Genomic DNA, 16273 nt, shown 5'->3' with positions numbered 1-16273 from the left:
TTCTTTTGGCCCTGGCATTCCCCTATATTGGGGCATATAAAGTTTGCAAGTCCAATGGGCCTCTCTTTCCATTGATGGCCGACTAGGCCATCTTTCGTATATCTGACTTGTTTGACCATGTGAATGTTTTATCTTTTTCTATTGTTTGTATTTGATGGATTTGTGTTTTCTGGTGTGCTTATTAGTTTTGTTACAAAAATAGGAAGCAAACAAGTCTCCAATGAGCTGTGTGCTGCAACACTTCCAGTAGTTCCATGAGACAGACTATGGAGTCAGGATGTCTTCTAGAAAGCTACACACTCTCTGTGAACTAGAATGGCTCACTTTTTATGTGAGATGGCCAGATGCAGGGTCCTTCAACCCCTAAATTTCCAAGAGAGTCTGGCACATGGTCACAGGGAACCCTAGCCAGCCAGACCAGTTTCTTTATATTGTTGGTTCACCCTTTGTTAAGGCTTCTCCATGGCTGAAATGTTGTGCCCTTAAACAAGGTTCTTCTGTTTCAGTTACCAAGTCAGTAAGCCAAGGGCTGAGTAGAATCCTAAACAAAATACATGAACTCTCTGTACTGGCCCCTGTATCAAAGGTATTAAGGGAAATCAGGACTCTTGCTGGGCTCCTGGAACACCTCCAGGAGGCTCTCTAGAGGTTTACTTCCATAGATCTAGATGCCCCCAGGGAGCCAGCAGAATATTGCCTTTGTCACTTGTTGGGTCCAGATATTCACAAGAAGTTACAGAAATGAGAACATCTTGAGGGAATGAATAGGTCATAGTTAGAGATCACTAAGAGACTTTTAACTGTAGAGATCCAGAAGAGAAGGCAGAAGACTGGTCAGAATTGTGGTGGCTATGTTCAGAGAAGTGCCTGATAAAAACTAAAAGGTGGCCTACCCTAGATGACCAAAGCATCTTTGATCCAGATTGGAGAGGGCCCAATACATGTATTAAAAAGATGAATGACATTGGAAAAAATGAATGCCCTAATTTCAGGCAGGAAAGAGGGGGCAAATGCTCAGAATGACAGGATCAGATTGACAGGGCCGGGGCCCTATGCCAATGAGCCCCCAGGAGCCCGTGGTCACAGGAAAAGTAGGGGATAGAATTCTGGTTCTATGGGTGCAGCCTACTCAGTGCTAATTCAACTCCTGGATCCTCTTACTAAGGAAAAGAACCACCATCCAAGGGACCACAGGGACTGGAACCTATGCTTAGACCATCACCTAAGGAGTGGACCGTGGACAAGGTACTGCTCTGAGCACCCTGATTGGTAGAGACTTGTTGAGAAAACTTGGTGCCACCATCATGTTCAATGAGAAGTAAGCCATTTCTGGACCTAAGGAGTCCATGCCCAATGACCTTGGTGACTTGCTCCTTATCAGAAGAATATAAAATGACAGGAAACAGTAATGAGGAACTGGAATGCGTGACCCCTTCTTAACAATGTTAATGTTCCCTAGAGTGTGGGCAGAAATCAACTCCCCTGGACTGGCCTCACTCTGGCCTCCAGTTGTTGTTGAGCTCTCAAGCTCAGCCTCCCCTATGAGGGTAAAGCAGTGCCCTATTTTAAGAGAAGCTAAGGCAGGCATTAGGAAGCATGTCAACTGCCTTAGAGATGCAAATATTTTGGTTCCCTGCCACTCCCATTGGAACATGCCTCTGTTCCTTGTTATTAAGGCAGGCACAAAAGAATATCATCCTGTTCAGATCTTAAGGGAAGTAGGTAAGAAAGTGGAGACTATCCTCAGACAGTACCCAATTCTAATGCTTTGCTCAGCCTATTAAATCAAGGAGAAACTATACACATCATCTTAGACTTGAGGGATGCCTTTTTCTCTCTGCCTCTGGTGCCTGTGAGCTAACCAATATTTGCTTTTGAGTGGAGAGACCCTGAGTCAAGGTTCAGTGGCCAATTAATCCACACTGAGAACTTCATCAGAGTAGGAGAGTTCTTTTTTTTTTTGATTTTTAATATTTTTATTACATATTTTCCTCAATTACATTTCCAATGCTATCCCAAAAGTCCCCCATAGCGCCCCCCACTTCCCTACCCACCCATTCCCATTCTTTTGGCCCTGGCATTCCCCTATATTGGGGCATATAAAGTTTGCAAGTAATGGGCCTCTCTTTCCATTGATGGCCGACTAGGCCATCTTTCTTAAACGCCTGTTCTTAGTGCGGATCTGCTTGAGTAATTCTAAGAGTACTTGAATGTCGCCCTCTTGTGGTATGTGGATGATCTTATCACTACATGTACCCTGAAGGAGTGCAAAAAAAGCCACAGAGGAACCACTTGAAAGCCTTCAGAAGCTGGGCTACTCTGTGTCTGCTAAAAAGGCCCAAGTGTGCTCTAATAAGTTAAGTTATCTGGGGAACTGTATTGAAGGCAGCAACAAGAGGACCCTGTCCTCAAGCCTGATCCATCCTATTCTGGATATCCCTGAGCCACAGGATAAAAGGCAGGTGAGAGAATTCTTGGGTACAATTGGATACTGCACACTGTGGGTGCTCAGCTTTGTGGAAATAGCAAAACCATTATACAAGAGACTGGGAGAAAATGACACTCCTGAGTTAGGAGGGCAAAGAAAAGGAGGCATTCCAAAAGATCAAGGAAACCTTGATGTGAGCCCAGTACTTGGGCTACCTGACACTGATAAACCCTTCCAGTTGTTCATGGATGAACAACATGAAAAAGGCTTGTGCCCTAGTCATCTAAGTGTCTAGATCCCATTGTAGCAGGATGACTAACTTGCATCCAGGCCATTGCTGCCACAACACTATTGTTAAAGGCTGCTGTTAAAGGAAACAGTTGATAAACTCACCATGGAACAGGAAGGAGTTGGTTGTCACAATTTCCCACTCCACTGAGGTTCTCCTTGGAGGAGCCTCTGAGCATCTCACCCATCATCAAGCTCTTTTTTTTTTTTTAGATGCACCAAGGATCAGATTCTCATCTGCAGGGTTAAACCCAGCTTTGCTCCTGCTTGACCCTGAAGAACAGCCAATCTATTACTGTTTTTAGGTCATCAATTACATGCAATATGGACCATGGGACCTTTGAAACAAGCCCTGGGGAAGGCAGGTGCAACCTTATTCACCCATGGAAGCAGTTAAGTACAGGATGGGTTCTGGTATGAAGGAGGGGCTTTAGTGACACAGAGGTGATCTGGGTGCAACCTCTGCTTCAAGGGACATCAGCCCCAAAGTCAAAACTGATAGACTTAACCTAGGCACTGTCAACATCGGTAGCATAGGCCACATACCTATGCCACTGCACATACCTATGGTGCTTTGTACCAGGAGTGGGGTCTGTCGACCTGCCAAAAAAAATAAAAAACAAGGAGATCTCTGCTCCCATAGCAGGTTTTTGGCTGTCAAAGAAGCTTGCTATTATCCATTGATGAGACACAGGTAGAAACCAGAAACAACAGATCTGCTGATGCCAAAGTGAGAAGAATAGCCACAGAGCAAGTGAGGCCACCTCAAACATAAGGCCCTCCATATGCATACATCCGTGATGAATAAAATTGGTCCAGACATTAGGGGTTCACTAAGACAGAGGACTGATAGATGTTCTATATGGGGTCCCCATTCTACCAGAAGCTTTTGGGGTCTTCCCTTCCTCTCTCAACATTATCAGAGTGAGTACACACATGAGATCAACCAAATTAAAAGAATTTGGGGCAGGTACTTTCTATGTTCACCTACATGAAAGAGTTCAAGAAAACTTTCCCACAACATTGCAACAGATGACCTGAGATATCCAGAGCGATCTATCACCCTCCACCACTGGCCCCCAAGTCCAGGTTCCATATCAGGGACTTGGTGTGGGTCCTTTGCCTGCCCAGTAGAACCTTGAACCTTCCACAAAGGGGCCATATCCAGTGATCCTGACAACACCCACAGCCATTGAGGTAGCAGGTAGCGGGGTTGAGGCTTAGATTGGCCACTCTCATCTAAAGGTGGACACAACCAGCCAAAAGAAAGGAGAAAAACGGAGAGTAAAAAAAATCGCCAGCTGCCCCTAATGGTGCATTTCATCCACAAGACTCAGACTGACACTAATGTTGGGAATCTTGACAGATATCTTTTATGGTTGACCCACTGAAAATGTTAAGGTTTTGAACTGGGGGTTGTCACAGGGACCATGCATCTTTTATCCACAGTCAGCTACTAGAAAAATAATACATGTTCTCCAAAATGCCTTCCCAGCCTTTGTTTAGATTTGATCTATGTGACCCCTTTGAGGAGTATCTAGTCTAGGCCTCCTTTTTAAGTGGGAATAGGTGTCAATCTCTCTGTAACCCCAATTGCTTCCTGATCTGAGAATTTAAATTGTGAACCAGAGGAAAGTAAGCTCGCACTAGGAGATCTCCAAGGAATGGGTACTTGTTTAATAGCTTCAACTTATAGTTACTCAGCTTCACTTTATGGCCAGTCCTGCAGTCCTCACACATACAGAACTAAGTCTGAATAAATTAGAATGTACTTTCTGGCTCCTTTAGAGAACATAGTGAGCCTGCACATTTGACCTCATTGGAGGTGTAACCCAACTGCTGGATGGCTAGCATTTTGGCCATGGAAAGGAAATCATGATATTCTAACCTATATCTTTCTCCAAGTAGACGAGTATACTGTAGAGGAGAGCAGAAAACAATAGCCTGAATATAAAGAACACTCCCACTTTGAGGACCAGGGCCTCGTTAGAAGAAGCTATAGTTAAACCCCTCCTCATGACCACAAGGACCACAGACCTGTCTGCCTTCAGAATGACAGCTTTAATTATTCAGGACCATAACTTCAATATTCTAAATAATAGAGTAGACCAAGGCATACAACACCTCAAATATTCTATAGGACAACTAGAAAAAAAAACACAATAGATTCCCTAGCAGAGATGGTTTTATAGAACGGTTGGGGATGAGATTTGCTATTCCCTAAGGAGGGAGCCTTTGCTCTGCCTTAGGTGAGAAATCTTTTTGTGCCAATGACTCGGGAGTTATTCTAGAAACATTAAGCATGGTCCAGGAACACTTGGATACAAGAGTAAGGGAGTGTGCCAGGCCTCTAATTGGTAACAATCTGGTTTCTCTTGGTCCAAATGGCTTACTTCAACTGCCTTTGCTGAACCCATTCATTTACTATTCCTTGGTGTTATGATCAGCCTTTGAATTTTAAATTGGTTGCTAACACACATTAAAAAGGAAAAATGAAAATAAATCATCTGTTAAAATGTGAGTCCTACAGGTTCAGTATCAACTGGTACGTTAACAGGAATGGGGAATGTGGCAGCTAATGGCGAAATTCCAATTTTGTAACAGGCACCCATTTGAGTGGCCATTGGCTTCTGACCTAAATTCCTAAAAGATCCAACCCCTTGTCCCCTCCCCTAAACTGTGTAACTTTTGTGAAATGATTAACAGCTTGTTATGATTTCTGTAAACTTGTTTATCGCTGTAGGCAGAGGGACAGGTTTCTTGTGTAGCCGTGGGAGTGGAGAGTGAAGCAGATCTTCCCATAGATGAGGGAGAAGGACAATTCTTGACATAGCTGTACATTTCACACAAGTGGAGTGATCATGGTGTTTGCCTTTAAAAACCTTTCTCCCATCCCTGGTGGTGCGGCACATTTCTGATTTGGCTTAGAGATGGTTGCCCTGCTAGAAAATAAATAAATAAATAAACATAGCTAATTATAATCTGAATTGAGTGTGTGGTCTTTTCTTGTGGTCTCAAATTCCACAATAGTAACTCACAAACAATAATCTTTTTAAAGACAAAAAGGATTATTGTCACTTGTCACTGATTGGTGACAAACTGGTGGTAGCTTAGCATGACTTTTGTAGATTATTTTGCATTTGCTTTATAATTTCCCTATGTAGATGACTTCCTTCCTTATACTGGAACACTAAGGCCAGGAAAACTAGTTAATTTAGTTAATTTCCCCCAGATGACACAATTCAGAAGAGACATTTGGTTTGAGGTCAAGGTTGTTTGTTTGTTTGTTTTGTGTGTGTGTGTGTGTTTTAAAATCTCTAGAGAGGACCCTTTACCAGACTCCTGGTCTTAAAATTAGGAATTTTCATCTCCGTCTCTGATTGCCAGTGGTTACATGTCTTTTCAGCTTTGCCCCTGTGTGACTGTGTCTTGTAGGGATACATCTTGTAAGAGATGTTGTTGGGGGTAACTCTGATGTGAGTGTCTCCATGAAGTTGGATCCTAGAAACAAGGAGTCTAGGAGCAACAGTTTGAGCTGGAGAGTTGGGACCATCAGACCTACCTGAGAAGACAGTTACCAAGAGCGTGAACAAGTAGAGCCTCATTGCTTGTGGCTTCCAAGGGGGCTGTGCCAATCAGGTTGGCTTCTTGTAGGAGAATGCTGAAAGACAATAACCAAAGTAGATGAAGTTCCTCTGGAACATCTATTTTCTTTCCGTATCCAGAAACTGTTGAATTAAGGAAGGATGCATGAATGGTTCTTCTTCAGTGCTAAGGACTCCCAGTTCTCCTCTCCTCTTCTCTCTCTTTCTCTTGATTGTCTACAATAAAAACCTTCCTCTTAACCAATACGTGTTCTTAATGGCTCTTCAATAGTTGCAAGTAACTTTGTCTTTTTACCTAAGCTGCAAATTCCTTTGGGCTAGGGATACGGATGGTGTTCTTTGTTGTCATGCAGGACTAGGTTCTGGGTACACTGTAACGATGCCCTGTCTTTCTGTGTTGGTTCCCCTCCCTGCATCCATGAAGGTATTGGAGACTGACATGTTTTTTGGGGGGGTGATGAGCAAACTGATACAGGGAGAAACAGTTAAACAGTTCTGGTGTTTGTAAAAGGATGCAAAGGTTTGTGAATGTCACCAAAGGGTTAACAGCAGGAATGGGCAAAGTAGATCTGGGGGAAATGTGAGCCCTGGCTTGTCTGGCTTGTGCATTCTCCCAGCCTCTCCTCTGCTGTAGGATTCTGATAGTATGCTTACACTGGATGCCAGAATGCCTACTGTTTGTCAGACACCATGCTTGATACTATTTTTTTTTTTTTTTGGTTTTTTTTTTTCGAGACAGGGTTTCTCTGTGTAGCCCTGGCTGTCCTGGCACTCACTTTGTAGACCAGGCTGGCCTCGAACTCAGAAATCCGCCTGCCTCTGCCTCCCGAGTGCTGGGATTAAAGGCGTGCGCCACCACGCCCAGCTTACTATTTTTATAAATGGACAACATGATCATTCCATGGAATGGTTAAGAGGAAGGTTAGGTTTTTTTGTTGTATGGCGAGGAGAGGGAGAGAGAGACAGGGACAGTGAGACAGACAGAGAGACAGACAAAGGTAGAGAAAGAGACACAGAGAGACAGACAAAGAGAGATAGAGAGAAAAAGAGAGAAATAAAAACATAGCATGAATAGCAGGGTTATAAGGATAAAGAGTAGCTGGGAAAAGGAAGCCTGTAACAGGTCCTTTTGATGCTGAAGGAGCCTGAAAGCCAGTGTGAGCTTTGATATGTTCATAGATACCACAGGTAGACATATGCTCCTCCTGTCAAAAGTAAGGGAAATGGCTCCTTTCGGTAGATGTGGAACCAGCTTTACAAGTTCCTGAGGAATGCTGACTTTTGTCCAACCACCACAAGTCCTCCTATAGCTCAGGTTGAGCCTATTTCTGGATATTTGGAGTTTGGGGAATTAGAGTTTCCTCTAGACCAGAAATTATTTATTTGGGTTTTACACGTACCCTTGAAATAAGACAGACAGACAGCCACAATAGCAAGAAAAGTAAGAGCTTGAGATTATGAGTTAATGCCCAAGGTTTCTAATGATTCCATTATGGGGTCAGAGACAAAATGTAGATGCTATCATCTTTCCTGCCTGGTGAGTTCTGTCAGAAAAAGATGGCGAATGCAAGTAACCCATGTGGACTTTGTACACAGTCCAGAGTTAGAAAGGACTGAGGCTTAGGTCCATTCGAGCTTGTGCTATCTCAAGGACCCAAATTATAGCCTAGACTCCAGGGCCTGGCGGAAGAGAGAAGAAAGAAGAGGGGACTCCCCAATTTCCAACAGACTTTGAGGACTTTGCCTGACTTTAAACTTTGGAATGGTTTGATGGGGCTTTTAAAAGAGAAAAACAGTGATAATAGACAATAATGAAAGCTCATAAAGATAAGGAAATTGTAAGCAGGAGGCAACCTGGGTATTATCTCTTCCTAGCTTGTCCCTGACTGCTGGTTCCCAGAGACTTCCTTTACTAGTTGAGCCAAGGGCAATAGAGTTGTTTATCTTAGTTATTTCTTTCCTTAAGGGAATTTCCCTGCAAGAAACCCTTTTATTTCCTTGTAGAGATAAAGGTTTTCTGTTCCTCTAGTTCTTTGGAAGAGTGAGGGCAGAGTTGAGAACAGACATGGGTGTCAGATGGCAAGTAAAGGCTTTTTTACCGGGGTTAATGGCCCATGCACTCTACTAAGTCAATAATAAACTCCTAAAGCCTTGGCCAATCTGACTTTAATTTGGATGTAATCAGGTGCTTGGAGTCATCTGAGTGGCAAGAAACTTCCAGGTAAGAGCAACTGTGAGGCCAACCTGTTCCATAACAGTTGGGATGGGTGGCACCAAATCCCAAGGACCTGCCCCTTGTGCTGGTCTTGGTGGCAGTCACAGGTGGGAAGGCCAAATATTTTCAGCTTTTAAGAACCCACACTAGTGGTGGCTCTCTCTTCTTCTCAGTCTTGTCCTTGACTAGAAAAGCAAGCTCTAAAAGTCATGAGGCAGGGCCTGTTCTTTACATATGCCCAGCTCATGGTGCTACCCTCCTCTGGGTAGGTAAACGGATTTTCCTTTTTTTTTTTTTTTTTTTTTAACAGAGAACCAGGTACCAGGCTTTCCAGAGTAGGGACCTGACTTCTAGCCTGGCCTTGTAATCATTTTGTGACACATTTAGATGGCTAGGTTGGTCAGCTTGGAAGTAGGGAGATACACGTACACCTCTAACGTTGTGTGTAGCTCGAAGTCAGGTGTGAGAGCATCGAGTGTACATATTCAGAAGGAAAAACCTTGGAAAAGGTCACCTCGGCAGGAAAGACAAGAATCTACTCTCAGGGCCCATTGTGGGCAGGAGACATTTAAAAAAAAATGTGAACTCTTTTTTTTTTTTTTTTTTTTTTTTTNNTAAAATTATATCTAAACTTTGGAGCAGGTCCTCTGGTATCAGCTAAAAGTACTGCAGTGCGTAAGTCATTTTCACCTCCGTCAAACTCTTCCCAAAGCCCAGGCGATCCAAGAGCTCAGGGAGGCCCCAAGGACAGGGCGACTGGAGATGAATTTAAGAAGGGAAAGAAAGAGTAAAGCACTTACGTGCCCCAACCCCACCCCGAATGTTTTGCTAGGATCCTCTCTTCTGTGATTTAATGTATTGCCACAGATCCGGGGGGATAAATGCTATTATATTATTGGTGCAGATGGGAGATCTAAAAGCCAGGGATTCTTGACCCCAAGACCTATATCAGAATCAGAACTGGACCTTGAGTCTATTATCACTTCTTGCATGAGCCCGGAGATCAATTCTATGAGGTTAGGAGTAGGCTAGTGAAATAGCTTAAGAAAGATAAGGTTGTCCTGTCTCTTAACCTCCACTTGGGAGCCACATTTTCCTGTAAACAAATGGCTTCTCTCTCCCTTGATGAAGTGTTTTGCAGCACCAAAAGGGCCCTGTTCCCATGCCGAGAGAGGGTTCTGCTATGTAGAAACAGTTTGGTTCCTCTAGAGCAGTAGTTCCTAACTTGTGGGTTGTGACCTCTTTGGGAATCAAACCACCCTTTCACAGGGGTCACATATCAGATATCTTGCATATCAGATATTTACATTTACGATTCATAACAGAAATAAAGTTATAAAGTAGCAATGAAAATAATTTTATGGTTGAGGGGTTGAGCATGAGGTTGAAGCATTAGGAAGGTTGAGAACCACTGCCCTGGAGGGATGAGCTTGTGTATGTGATGTTTTGTAAGACCAAGGGTTATATCGTAAAGACCCACAGCCTACACCAGGTATGGTGTGACTGATTGTAGCCTTTTGACTTTGAAAACCTTACCCTCTATCTATTGTCTGGACACCGAGAGTCTTTTCTCGGGCAAGGCCTACTCTTGTCCAGCTCATTAGACTCTTATTTGGCTTAATCAAGGGTGGTGAACTGTAACTTTCTTGAGTGGATGATTTCACCAGTATCCTTGCACTGAAACCCAAGTTGAGCTGTATTTTCACCGATGAGGCTGAGATGTTTCAGGTTGTCTGTGTTCTACTCAGTTAGTTTCCCAGTGTATTTATAACCTATGCCCTCAAGCGTGTAGATTGGAGTAGAAGTCTGGACCACAACAGAGAGTAGAGTTTATCTCCTTCCTTATAAACCCAATATAGCTGGCTCCCCTTTGGTTAAAGTGACTGCTTTTCAGGTTTTTGCACAAACCTTGGCTAATCTAATCTCTGATGTTCCTCTTCAGAGGAAGGGACACCTGAACCCTACTAGCTTGGCCAGTAAGCTATCTATTATTGTATCCCCGAAACAACCTAGAGTCTTCACATCCCAGGAGAAGATAAGATAGAGTTCTCAAAGCTCCAGGGCTGCCGAGGGGAAATAGAACATGATCAGAAGCCAAGTGTAACAGTTTCTAACAAGCCATGGGTATGAACTTAAAGGAGTCAGACACTCTGGAGCTGAGAAGAATAGGGCGGGGTTGGCTTGGCTGCACTGACTTCTCTTCATTTCTTCCTTGGCAGGAACTGAATAGTCCCTTCCCCTATTCCAGGAGGAGCATTGCCAAAGTCCATGTGAGACTGTCACTTTCATCTCTCACAGACCAGGAGCTGAGCACAGAGTAGCATGAGCTTGGACATTGTCACATAAAGAAGTGGGTTAGGAATGGACGAGAACTGGGTGGGTCTGGCCTTCCATTCTATCATGAGTATAAGGAATATGTCCAACACTCGGGTAGAGTATACTGACACAATACTTTCTCTATAAAATGTATATAAGAGCTCCTGACTCTTCTAACTTGGAAGGAGAATGCTTTGCAATAGGAAAACAGAGGAAAAGATAGCACTTAGCTTTCAACTCTGTCACCTGGGGGCTGTGTGGGCTTTGAAACCAAGCCTACAGGTCCCCATCTGCACACTGGATATGACGCTGCACCATAGAGGGTTGTTCTACAAATCAAATAACAAAATCCTAACAGAGAGATGGGATTAAGAGTGCTAACTCACCCACACTCCCCCTCTAAAATCAATGAGGTTTTCTCTTTCTTTTGGTCAAAGAGTAAAGGGGGACTAGCAGACTGTTAGCTGGACATCCATCAAGACTCAGAGGGAGCAATTTATATTTAGACCGAGCCCTGTGACTCTGGAGATGAGCATTGAGCATTGTGACCTGAGTTAGAAGAACACATGAGATCTTTTCTTTTTCTTTTTTTTTTTTCGAGACAGGGTTTCTCTGTATAGCCCGGGCTGTCCTGGAACTCACTTTGTAGACCAGGCTGGCCTCGAACTCAGAAATTCGCCTGCCTCTGCCTCCCGAGTGCTGGGATTAAAGGCGTGAGCCACCACGCCCGGCATGAGATCTTTTCTGATGTTAACTTTTTAATCCTCATAGCTACCCCAGGAAGCAGGGTTGGAAGCACAAACAGGTAAGACTTTTGTCCAAGGTAAGTGCCCAAGTGAGAACAACAGAGAACATACACACACAGTGTAGATCTTCTGCCCCCACATGATAGGCACAGGCTCTTTACTTGAACAGCATGCACACACATGTATATACCACGCACATGTATACACCACGCACATGCACACACATGTGCATACCACAATACACATGTACATACCACACACATGTATATAGCACACACATGTATATACCACACACATGCACATACATATATACATCACACACACTCCACATACATGCTAAAATAATAAAAATAAATATTACAAGAGAGCATAAGAGCACAGAGATTCTGATGCACTGCAGGGGCTCTGGCTGCTAGAGGATCCAGTGGGAAGAGGCAGGAGCAGGCAGGCCAGATTTAGAGAAGAGAGTAAACTTGTTCTCTCCTCCCCACCTTTCACAGGAAAGGTAATTCTCATGAGGCATCCCTGGACCTGGAGTTGGTGCCAGGAGATCTTTCTTCCTGAAAACCTTGGCTGTTGTTTATTTAACACTGGGCATGGATGGGGAGTGTTACCTTTGTTTCCTGAGTCTGGGTGCATCCATGCCAAAGCTCTGTCACTCCTGTTATGCTGTGCCAATGCCCTCGACTCAGTGACTAGCTTTGGTGTACCCAGAGTCATGTTTTCCACTGAACCCAGTGCGTACATTATGTAGGATGAGTGTCCCTTGTCTAAAATGCTTAGGATCAGAAGTGGTCTCCATTTTAATTTTTGGGCTATTTTTAGATATGTGATAAGATATCTTGGCAATAGTGCCCAAGTCTAAATATATCCTGAAGGAAGTTTTGTATATTTTTAATGTGACTATGTTTTAGATTGATGCTCAGTATTTGATGTCTAGTGTGGAATTTTCTGCTTGTGTGGTATTGGCAGTTCAGATTTTAGAATTACAGATTCAGTCATACTCAACCTGTTATTAATTAACTAATTAATTAATTTAGAAACAGAGTCTCTCTGTGTAGCTGACCTCTAACTCATAATCCTGCTATGCTGTGACAATGCCAGAGACTCTGGGACCCTAGTGTCAACCTCCCTACTTAGCCCCATTAGTATTAGGACTGTAGGTGTGTTCCAGCTGCATGTATTTTTTAAGTTAAGGGGTTTGTTTTGATAGGTGATATCAAAGCATCTTTAAAACCATATCAGAAAGGATGTATCAAGATATTGTTTAGAACTCCTGGGTGACTTTACATCATTCACAATAACTCATGAAAATTTAGTTGCCTCAGCTGTAAGATGAAACTATGGTGTCTACCTTTCCCAGCTCCTTGGTGTTTGCGGGTAGGACTGAGATGAAGCCATGAAGTCCCAGGGCAAGTGGATTTACTGAACGAAAGCTGAAGTGACCGGGCTTCTTGTGCCTGAACCTCCCAGCTCTAGAGCACTGCTAAGAAGCAGGTGGTAGTCACAGAGCTAGGTGTTCTCCTGACTCCTGGTCCAGTTCTTTGTGCTATCATACCACATCCAGGGCAGGCAGAAGCCTGAATGGAAAGTCCCATATATGGCTCAGAGCTGAGCCTCTACTTCCAGTTACCAGATAGATGCCTTCTCCCCAAGTCCCCAAAACTGGCACATCTCTCTTTATAGTCAAGAAAGCTCTAAATCCCTTAGCAGCAGGGGAGAGGGTTAATAATGTGTCTGGTTTCCCCCAAGTATAGTGACAGTTACACACATGAAACTGGTGCAGAGGATGAAGCTAGGCCGGCACTGTCCTTCAGTATTGGCTTAGGAATATTGTCAGGATGGATAAGGCTGCGAGGGCTGAAACGTGGTTGCTTGGGTGCTGTGTTAGGGGGTTCATCAGTCACAGGGCTGCTGCCTGTACCTAGAAGGTAGCTCTGCTCTCCACTTATTCTATTACTCTGCAAAGACATTGTTCTCCGTTTAAAGCAGAGCAGAGAGACACCATAATGCATACTTGTTTTTAGTGCCACAGATATGTGGAGGCAAGCCTGGATTGCAATTAGAAATGATTTGAGAGTCTCAGAGAAACCCAGAAAAAGAAAAGAATTGAATGGGGCCTCCTTCAGAAGGTAGCCGAGGCTACGTGCTACGTGTTTTGTTGTATGATCTGCACTCAGATCTGCTTGATTAATTCTTGAGTAATTGAACTAAATTAAGATGCCCCCAAATCATTACTATACTGCTACCCTTCACACATATTTTCTCATTTGAACCCACTCTGTCCAGCCGTGACAACTGTTATTTTTAAATCCTCACTTTACAGATTAAGACCGAGGCTCAGAAAGATCAGGTGCTGTGTAAGTTAGTAACTGTAGGAAGATAAGGGAATTTGGATCTAATGGTGAAGGGAATGTTGGCAACAGATGTTCTTTTCTCCTCACCTAGGATATTTTACAGAAAAGTCTGAGGCATGCCCATGTCCATACCTGCCTTTTCTTGGACCACTGGGCTATGCCCCTGTACTCCCTGTGACATACAGTCACACAGTCTGCCCTGTCCCCCTCGCCCTCTCTGTGAGGCTGATACCTGGGAGAGCGGTGGACCATCCGAGCTAAGATCCCACAGAGCATCCTATCCCAGGATCCCAGGCAGCACACTTACTTTTAGCTACTTCCTTCTCTTCAGGTGATCCAGTTTCGGGCACAGCCTGCAAGCTAGTGTGTACCCTTCTAGAAACTTCCAGAAAGGCACTTACTGGTGACTATTGTCAAAACTGAAACTGTTCTCTGGGCTTGACCCGCACCTGGCTCTTAAAGGGCCGATGTCCCATAGTAAAGGTAGCCAGCCAGATCACGTGACTGCCACAGATCCTTGCTTTCCTGGCTGGCTCCTTTTGTTCTCCCCTGTACTTGGGGAGACACTGTCACGGGTAGATCCTCCACTGTTGTAGCTTCAGGATATGGGACAGAATGTCTCCTTAGTGTTTGGTCTTACCTTCCTAGTCACTAGGGATTGCCCTGTTCCCATGACTCCCCAGTACATGGAGCCTGAAATGCCACTTTTTGAGCACCATCTGCAGAATTCCCCCTTTCTGCCTAGAGCTTTCAGTACCTTGGGAGCTACGCTTTTCCCCTTTTCAGCCTGGACTCTACCTGAGCTCCCTGAAGCTGAGCTGAATGTGGAGAGAGCCCTGACCTGGCTATTGATAGAAGAAGACTCCCACGAGCTGAGTGGAGATAGCAACTCCTTTCCTCACTACAGCAAGTCCAGGTCATGACCTATTTGGGTCTTCCAGATATTCTCCAGATAATCATAGCCTTCCTGTGTCACACAAATGAAGCCTATTGTTCCACATACATTCCTCTACACCCTCACAACCTCTCCCGCCCCCTTGAAGTTGTATGAACTGTACCTGGGCAGGGCTCACCAGCTCTTCTTTCAAGAGTCTTAATTTCCAAGAAGGGGAAGGGGAAAAGGAGAAACAAGGGCTAGAGAAACAGGAAGGTCAGGCAGAACTCACTCATGTGCACTAACCACCAGACAAGCACAGATTTTTGATGGCAAGAAGAGAAACTATTTTTTATTACAGAGCTCAATTGAAGATCGTAAATCCACAATCTGATGGATGCAAGAAAAATAAAAATCATGGTCACTTTCAGGAAAGCTCAGGCCAAATCAATGGCATTTCAGATTGGATTTCTTTTTCTGTTGGTCTTCCTTTCCCTCCTCTGGGTGGCAACACTACTGCTGGGTCTGTGATTTGGGTCTTGGTTTGCTGCAATGCTGTGCTGGTCTTGTTCCTCAAAAAGAAAAAGTGGTTTTGTGACCCAAGATCGAACTCCCACCTGGTCAGAGGGCCCATTCCAAGGGCTTTGGAGTATCCCCACTCTGGGCTTTCTTGTTGCTATGGCTCAGCTCAGTAGGACTTTGGGGCTTCTAAGCCCTCCTTTGTTGTGATTGTGTAGTGGATTGACTGATCTGTAGCTTCCTGTGGCCTCTTGGAAAACCATGCTCCCATAATGCCTATGTGTTATCTTTTGAACTTCAGAGCTCTCATGTCGTTGGAAGGAAAATGGGGAATGGCAAGACGGTGGACCACTGGTAGTTTAGAGAGGACAGGCAGTATTGCAGCCCGTTGTCTCTGGAACCTCTAAACTGTCTAGATATCATTGTTAATCTCCTCTCTTCTGAAGCTCAGACTCAGAGCCATGGTGGCAAGCGAGAGGACATGTAGACACATTAGTAACCAATTTTCTTCCTCACTAGTAATTTCCTCCTCCCTATTCCAAGGTGGATGTTTTCAGGGAAATGTGGAGGGAGGGGAGATGAATGGGGATAGAGATGACACAAGCCCATTTCTGCCACCTGAGAGCTCCTTAGACAGTTTTCTTTTCCGTGTCTCCTTCTATTTAAATTCAATAGTCAAGGTACTTGTAGGATATGTTTGCTTCCCCCACAAAGCAGGGGGTAGCTTGTGTCTACAGAAGCTTGTGTAGCTTGTGTCTAGTTGTCTGGGGTGCAGTAGGTACTAAGACATGCTCCTGAATATTTTCACAGAGACTTTGATAAAGCAAGGCTTTGCAGGAGGGAAGGAAGTACATCAACCAAACCATCATTTCTTTGCTGCTTTCAGGTGGAGGCCGGACTCATTGCCTACTCCATAGCTTCAGGA

General features: G+C 44.2%; 1 protein-coding gene across 1 annotated transcript in view; it reads right to left on the bottom strand.

Moving 5' to 3' along the window:
• Pigr (polymeric immunoglobulin receptor) overlaps nucleotides 1-14398 on the bottom strand; it is a 26378-nt gene extending 11980 nt beyond the window's left edge. Inside the window, exons 1-2 of the mRNA XM_021163773.2 lie at nucleotides 14263-14398; nucleotides 6279-6377 (exon numbers count right to left, since the gene is read on the bottom strand). Of these exons, the coding sequence (XP_021019432.1) occupies nucleotides 6279-6321 (43 nt within the window). The 5' untranslated portion in view covers nucleotides 6322-6377; nucleotides 14263-14398. The remainder of the gene's footprint in view (nucleotides 1-6278; nucleotides 6378-14262) is intronic.
• Between the last annotated feature and the right edge of the window lie 1875 nt (nucleotides 14399-16273).

This window comes from Mus caroli, chromosome 1 (assembly GCF_900094665.2).
Source record: "Mus caroli chromosome 1, CAROLI_EIJ_v1.1, whole genome shotgun sequence".
Classification (NCBI taxonomy): Eukaryota; Metazoa; Chordata; class Mammalia; order Rodentia; family Muridae; genus Mus; species Mus caroli.
This window is presented reverse-complemented; position numbering and strand designations above follow the sequence as displayed.